The 8,246-nt window shown below is 36.3% G+C and overlaps 1 protein-coding gene across 1 annotated transcript; it reads left to right on the plus strand.

Annotated features, from left to right (window-relative positions):
- Window positions 1-5,363: 5,363 nt before the first annotated feature.
- LOC137626538 (uncharacterized) lies at window positions 5,364-6,494 on the plus strand. The gene is made up of 2 exons (XM_068357581.1): window positions 5,364-5,610; window positions 5,773-6,494. The coding sequence occupies exons 1-2, from the start codon at window positions 5,364-5,366 to the stop codon at window positions 6,492-6,494; spliced, it is 969 nt and encodes a 322-aa protein (XP_068213682.1).
- Window positions 6,495-8,246: the final 1,752 nt, after the last annotated feature.

Here is an 8,246-nt window from a genome sequence, read left to right on the forward strand (position 1 = left end):
AAAATAGTTCGGGGAATGGAGAGAGAGAGAGAGAGAGAGAGAGAGAGAGAGAGAGAGAGAGAGAGAGAGGAGAGAGAGAGAGAGAGACGGGCTTTGGTAATGGCCAAAATACTTGTATAGATAAATGCATAATTATCATAGAGAGAGAAGGAACTTTGAGATATGCAGAATACTTTTATTAATAAAAAAATAGGTAAAAATTTTCAGAGAGAGAGAGAGAGAGAGAGAGAGAGAGAGAGAGAGGAGAGAGAGAGAGAGAGAGAGAGAGAGAGAGAGAGAGAGAGAGAGAGATGCTTTAATATTTTTCAGAATACTTGTATAGATAAATGCATGATTATCAGAGGAGTAAAATGAACTTTGATAATATCCAGAATACTTTTGTGAATAAACAAATAATTATCAGAGAGAGAGAGAGAGAGAGAGAGAGAGAGGACGAGAGAGAGAGAGAGAGAGAGAGAGAGAGAGAGAGAGAGAGAGAGAGTAGGTAATTTCTTGGTCCAAAATCAGATATTGAATATTCAGTATAAAATTATGCGAATTATTCATCTTTGAGAAGCAATACAAGTATTCATACCCTCTGAGAAATTGATACCATTATTGAGAAACAATACTGTTTTCCTTTCGTATAAAAAAAAAAACAACCAATAATTGTAGAGCTGGGACATTCACCCTTTCAATAATATGAGACGTTGCCACATTTTCCGCCCTATGAGTATTACTGGGTTGCAAGTAGTGGTGATTCCACAGATGTGGCACAGTTACAGCAGCGTTGCCACAGATCTTATAACCTGAATGAAGATGTTGTCATTTATTTTCTAGGTTCATTTGTGGCTTCTAACATAATAATTGAATCTGGAGTTTGAAAACAATTAGAACAGCGTTCTGGGTATCTTTTAAAATCTACTTATTAGGTCCCTGACTTTATATGGTTTTGAACGTACTGTTGCCATACATTCCATAACGGAAACTTTATTCACCGTATTACCAACAACAAATGATTACGTAAACATGGCCTCCATAGTCTACTTATTAACTCATGTTTTTATCTAAAGAATTTAGCAATATTTGCAGCAGTTTTATATAAACTTTCGGTATCGTATGTCGACAGCGATACCAAATACTTTTCGGTCCATTATCCATTAAAGAGTTAGTTACTGAATACAGAGATGTGGCAAGGGTGGAGCAGTAGTGCCACATCTCTCATCATGTAACGTGTAATGTCTTGATTTCCTAAATATTTTTATCCCTAAAGAATTTATTTTCAAAAATTATCAAGTATTGTTCCAAACATAATTCAATTCACCACTGAATTTCAGGATTATGTTTTGAATTGAAAAGTAACGAATTAAACACAGACAACAAATTAAAAACAACAGTTATCAAAAAAAGTTTTTGGCAATAAGTGAGTTGCCATTGTTCTCCAGGAACCTTAATTATAAAACTCTTGCCATTCATCGTGGTATGAAAGACAGATAGAGAGGAAGAGTAATAACGATGGAAGGAGAGAACAATAAACAACAGATTGAAGGTAATAATAATAATAATAATAATAATAATAATAATAATAATAATAATAATAATAATAATAATAATAATAATAATAATAATAATAATAATAATAATAATAATAATACTCTACCTAGTTATGACCCCCAATCATAGAGCTTCCTTTAAACATTAATCGTAAAGCTTGATGAAAAAGAAAAAAAAATAACTATCAAATATACCAGATCTCTTTCAATATCATATAATAGTAAAATATTATTCAAATGAGATATCTTTGATATATTAGTTCAATATATGTTTGGAGTAAAAAAAAAGATAGGATATTTTTGAAAAAAAAAAAATAAAATATCTAGTGAGATTATTCTTTTGTGATGATATCCAACAAAAAAATGGACCTATCAATGAAATTTGAAGTAGTAGCCACAGGCCTTTCGGGCCATTTAATCAGATTGAATAGAAAATTGTCAAAGCATTAGGCCTATACATCATAGATAAACAAAACACAAAAGACCTCCATTTTACCTATATGGGTCTATAAGCTTACTGTCGTTTTTTCTCCTTTTGTCCAAATCCATTTTTAAAAATCTCCTTCTGAAAAATCTCGACAACTTATAGAAAGAGTGTTTTACAAAAGAATTATGAATTTGTGATGCAAGTATGTTTTGAATGGTATATGAAGAGAGTCTATTTTATGGAAGAATTCTTAGACTAGATTTTCATTATGATAAATCATTCATTTATTTCATACATTTTCCCCACGATATATTTCGTTCTCATTGCATATCATCACACAGATGTATCAATAAAAGGACAGAGTATTAAATGTATAGGCGTTAATCAAATGATAAATAAGCAATTAAAAAAATTAGATACATGATTAAATAGATAAATGGTATTTGAATAAGAAAAAAAATTATTTTAACAATAGAATTAAATTATCTTTGGCTTGTGTGTGTGATATATGTTTAACTGAATGAAATCCAGACGAAATGTAATTCAAAAGGTCTAATTTTTGGGGCATAGAATGATATGCTTCAGGCATAGATACAATGAGGGACTTGATCATTTTTTAAATCAATTACTCCATCTTAACTGAATTAATTCATGGTAAAACTTAACATTGTTTTCATATACAGATTAAATTAATAGAAAATTGTACGTGTTTTTATGGGAATCTATAACAATTAAAAAACAGCAATATATAGTTTTTTTTTCTTTTTAATCACTCCATTAATGCCACGATAGATGTCAAAATAAATAGTATGAGATTTTAATTGGAACCTCGTTATAATATACCTCGGAGAAAATACTTACGAAGTATTTAGGTGACAGCTTTAAATAGCATTGCTAAAGTCTTAAAACTCCATCTTTAAGTTACCTAACCTAAAGGAAGTCCTTAAGATCGTTCTGGAAAGTCCATCTGCAAGTCCTAAGGCTTATACCTAAGATTCCTTTGGGAAGTCCTTTGGCTTCATTTTTATGTGTCCTTAGGTAACTCCTCAAGCTCAATCTTTAAGTCTCCCTGTGGAATCCAAATGCTACATCTTTATTTCTCCTTATCAAAGGCTCCATGTTTATTTAAGTGTCCCTGCCCATATCCATAAACTTAAAGTGTCCTAATGGAAGTCCTTAGGCTCCACATTTAGGTATCCTTTGGTAATTCCCCAGGATCTATCTTTAAGTCTCCTTGTGGAATTCGTAACACTTTTAACAAAATCCTAAAGTTCTATCTTTAACTAACCTTAGAGATATCCTGAGGTGCCATCTCTAGATGTCCTTGGAGAAATCTTCATACACCAGCTATGAGTGTCCTTTAGGAAGCCATAATAATCCATTTTCTATTGACCTTAGAGACGTCATTAGGCACCATCTCTAAGTGTCCTTTGGGAAGTCTTCAGGCTCCATCTTTGAGTGTCCTTAAGGTTCTATGGCTCCATCTTGTAGTGGTATTTGAGACATCCTTAGGCTCTATCTCTAAGTAGCCTTAAGGACGTCTTCAGGCTCCCCTTATTAGTTTCCTTAAGGGACTCCTAAGGCTCCATTTCTAAGTATCCTTTTTAAAGCCCTGAAGTTCTATCTCTAAGATTACATAAGTAAGCCCATAGACTCCACATTCTTCTTTACACAAGACGAGAGAGTCAAAAGTCATCTTTTCACGAATGTATTAAAGATTTTCATGTCCTCCTTCTTTGTATCCACCTCTGTTGTTACGTATGGATGAAAAAAGCTTTCCTAAGGGAAATAAATTGAAGGAGTAATAGCTCTGATGTATAAATCTAGAGGTGATGAAAGCTACTGTATGAATGACTGAAGTGTTATATAAATTTTCATAAAAGAGAGAATACGTGTTTTGATAAGTGGTTATGTTAAAGAAACTGTTTTCAATTTTTAGTATATTTTATTTAATTTACAATAATCACATATTCTTTAATTTAATCAACTTCAGCTATATATGAACTTGAAGCAATTTTCCCAAAATCAATATTGTTATTTTTTTAGTATCTAGTATTGTATTTACAAAATATTTAATCTCCTAAAACTTTATAATTTTAATCATACATTTTTCACAGATGAATATTTTTATTGTATATTTTCACATTTAACTTCTCCCTAATTTTCCAGCTTAATTCCCTTTACTTTTATTTCTTTATTGGCTTCATATGTTTAGATTATTTAATTTATTTTATTTTATTCATAACTTCTATTTATCTTGCTTGCATCACCTTTCTAATGTATTTTTATTCTATATAGCCAGCCTGACACTTGCACGAATTTGTGGCACGCATTGGCACGCCTTTTGTCGTGAACTGGCGTGAACGATGCGGGAACTGGAGTGAACGTGTCGTGAACGGTGCGTGGCATGCGTGCCAATGCGTGCCAGTCGTGGCGAGAATTTTGAAATGTTCAAAGTTTGTGGCACGCATTGTCACGACAAAATTGGCGTGAACTAGTCGTGAACGATGCTGCGAACTGGAGTGAACATGTCGTGAACAGTGCGGAATGATGCAGGAGGATGCGTGCCAGTGCGTACTAATGCGTGCCATGCCACAACAGCCACGCACAGTTCACGACGCGTTCACTCCATTTCACGCATCGTTCACGCCAGTTCACGACATGTTCACGAATATAAGCGCGTCGCAGCCTTCCCACTGACATGGGCCCCTCATTGATTGCACGACCATTTCACGCACTGGCACGCATCCTCCCGCATCGTCTCGCTCTGTTCACGACAAGTTCACGCCAGGTCCCGCAAGGTTCACGCTAGTGCCCGCCTACTCCGCCAGTAGCGCTCTCGTGGGATTTGGGGGTGTATAAATAGAGCTCCGAGGACACTCCTCGCCATTCCAGAGCTCAACAGCGAAGAGACAACATGCCCAAAAGTAGACTGACTAAAGGAAGGGGGAGAAGAATAGAGGTCAACATGATAGAGGAAACCGCTGATCGAGATTCTCCTCACTCCTCATTATCAAGTCTCGATTTCGTGATCCCGGAGACACAGCAGGATACAAGCCAGAGTCAGGTATCCAGTGATGATGAAATGAAACAGAAGTAGTGGGTTCGGATGTCAAAAAAGGAAATCCCTGACTACCGGTGGACAGAAGAGACGGAGACTGTGTTGGCCGACCTTGTCAAGGAGAACCCCATGCTGTTTGACAAGAAACACAAGGAGTGGATTAACATGGTAGCGAAGAACAGCCTGTGGGAACAAATAGGAAAGCAGCTGGATCCTCCTGCCACTGGTGCCCAATTGCAAAAAGCGATACGAGAACTTCAGGACCAGGGTTGGCAAGATTAAGAAGAAGGAGAAGAAGAGTGGAGCTGGCCAGGCCCAAAGGAGTGGCCGTGAGGACTACATCATGGAAACTTGGGCCTTCCACATACAGCACATCGTCCGGGGAGAGACAGCCTCGAGTGAGCAGTTTCCTGGCTCAGAAGCAGGTGCAGTGACGGTCAGCAACGTAGACAATGATGATGTGTGGTCCACAGGTTCCCACAGCCAAGCATCTACGAGTACCTGGAAGGACAAGGGCAAGGGGAAGCGGTCCACCCCAACAACACTTGACACCACACACAGCGACACCTATGTGTCCGAGAAGGACTTCAGTATTATATTGAAGAATGTGAGAATCCATTGTTTTTTACTTCTGTTGCATTGAAATGCTGTACTAAATTGTTACAATGTTTGTATAAAATATATATAATATATATTATATAATATATATAATATATATATAATTTATTTTTATAATATTTTTTATGTTTCAGCTTATGTCGAAAGCAGATTCCATGGCGACCCCCTCGTTCAGCACCCAGCACAAGATTGTGCACGATTTTGCGTGCCTGCTGGAAGGCTATATGCGTGCCATTCCAGAAGACCAATGGCACGAGTTCCAGATCAAGTGCCTCCACCTTGTACACCGCTACAGGGAGCGGCGTCAGGTCTTCCAGCAGCCACAGCAACAACCAGTCGTGACCTGGGTAGGCCCACAGCAACAGCAACCTTGGCAGCCCCCACAGCAACAGCAACCTTGGCAGCCCTCAGCAGCAGCAACTCTGGCATCCACCTCAACCAGCACCCTCGCAGGCACAGCCAGAGCAGCAGCAGCATCGTCCAGCCCCAGTCACCAGAGTATTCAGGCCATTCCTTCCCCCCTGGCCCCCGTACCATGGAATGGCAACCAGGGATGCCAACTCCACCGTCAGCCACCCCTGTCCAGGTGACTTCACCATCTACCTCATTACCGTCACCCACCCTTGTCTTGGCTCCTTCACCAACACCTTCAATGTCATCGCTGTCTTCGACATTCAAGACACCTTTGACACCACCCAGCTTCCCTGTCCTGACCTCAGGGACCCTCGACAGTAACCTAGATGACACCATGTCACCCTCACATCTCTACACGTCCAAGGAACTGAACACCCCACCAGTCAGCGAGTCATCCCCACGCAGTACCAAAACCACCAAGGACAAGGACATTAAGCCATGAGACACACTTGTAAATATTTGTAAATAAATGGACTGTGATACTTGTACATATATGTTGTTTTAATGTAAATAAAATATTCATTTATTTCAAAACACTTATTTTTGTCTATTACCTTAAAATACAAAGAATGAAACTGGAAACTTAAATATAATAAAAGGAAAGAAAAATAAACCCAAAACTTTTTGATGTTGGCTGTTTTAATGTAAATAAAATGATTTCTTATCTCAAATATTTCAATAACTTTAAAATGAAGAGAAAAAAAGGAAACGAAAAAAATAAATAAAAAGGAAAGAAAAATAAACCTAAGAAATTTTAATGTTTGTTGTTTTAATGTGAAAATAAAATCATTTCTTATTTCAAAATATTTCTATAACTTTAAAATGAATAGAAAAAAAATGGAAAAAAAAATAAATGAAAAGGAAAGAAAAATAAACCTTAGAGATTTTTTCATGTTTGGTGTTTTAATGTGAAATTAAATGATTTCATATTTCAAAATATTTCTATTACTTTAAAATGAAGAGACAAAAATGGAAACAAAACCAAATGAAAAGGAAAGAAAAATAAACCCCAAGAAATTTTTATGTTTGCTGTTTTAATGTAAAAATAAAATAATGTCTTATTTCATCCAAACACTTTTTCTCTATTACCAATCAAGCGCCATTTTTTTTAATTGAAAAGGAAAGAAAAATAAACCCAAGAAATTTTTATGTTTGCTGTTTTAATGTAAATATAAAATGATGTCTTATTTCATCCACAAACTTTCTTTTTCTTTACTACCAATCAAGAGCCATTTTTTTTTTATAAAAACGAAAGAAAAATAAACCCAAGAAATTTTTTTGTTTGCTGTTTTAATGTAAATATGAAATGATGTTTTATTTCATCAGCACACTTATTCTTCTCTATTTCCTCAAAATCAAGAGTCAAAAAAATTATTTCTGTTTGCTGTTTTAGTGTAAAAATAAAATGATTTCTTATTTCAACACACTTAGTTTTTTCTATTACCTTGTAATCAAGAGCCTTAAAACTTTTCATGTTTGCTGTTTTTAATGTAAAATAAAAATGCTTTCTTGTTCCAAAGCAAATAAAATGAAAAAAAAAACTCAATAAACAGAAAGAAAAATAAACCAAAAAATAAAGGGACAAAAAAAAAAAAACCCACCAAGGATGAGATGAGACACTTGTAAATAATTGGAATGTAATACTTGTACATATTTGATGTCTGCTGTTTATATGTAAATCAAAGGCTTTCTTATTGAAAAAATAAAGGCCAACAAAAATACAAACGAAAAAGATACGTTTCTTTTATTAACAAAATGGAACAACTATGCAGCTCATGGAGGTACTACAATTTTTTCTTGCCAAGGGACAGCACCAGCAGGGGACATGTAGTAATGTGAAAGGTAGTCCCGCTGATCCTTTGCATCCTTCTGGGTATGATGGCCAGTTAGAGGCATCAGCCCATGCAGGTGTTGCTCATCTCCTCCATCCACCAGGGATCAGAGCATGTGTGTCCGGATCTTCGAAGTCCACTTCTGACAAAGCACCTGGGTATTTGATGAGGACGAGGTTGTGCAGGACACAGGCACACATGGTGATCAGGTTGATGGTGTCGGGGTTCTGCTGCATCATCGTCAAGAAGCAACGGAACCTTTGACTTAAAATTCCTAAGGCATTCTCCACGACACGTCGGGCACGAAACAACATGTAGCTATATATGCGTTCTCGTAGGACTTGTGACCCATGGGAGAATGG

This window comes from Palaemon carinicauda, chromosome 34 (genome assembly GCF_036898095.1).
Source record: "Palaemon carinicauda isolate YSFRI2023 chromosome 34, ASM3689809v2, whole genome shotgun sequence".
NCBI classification, from domain to species: Eukaryota; Metazoa; Arthropoda; class Malacostraca; order Decapoda; family Palaemonidae; genus Palaemon; species Palaemon carinicauda.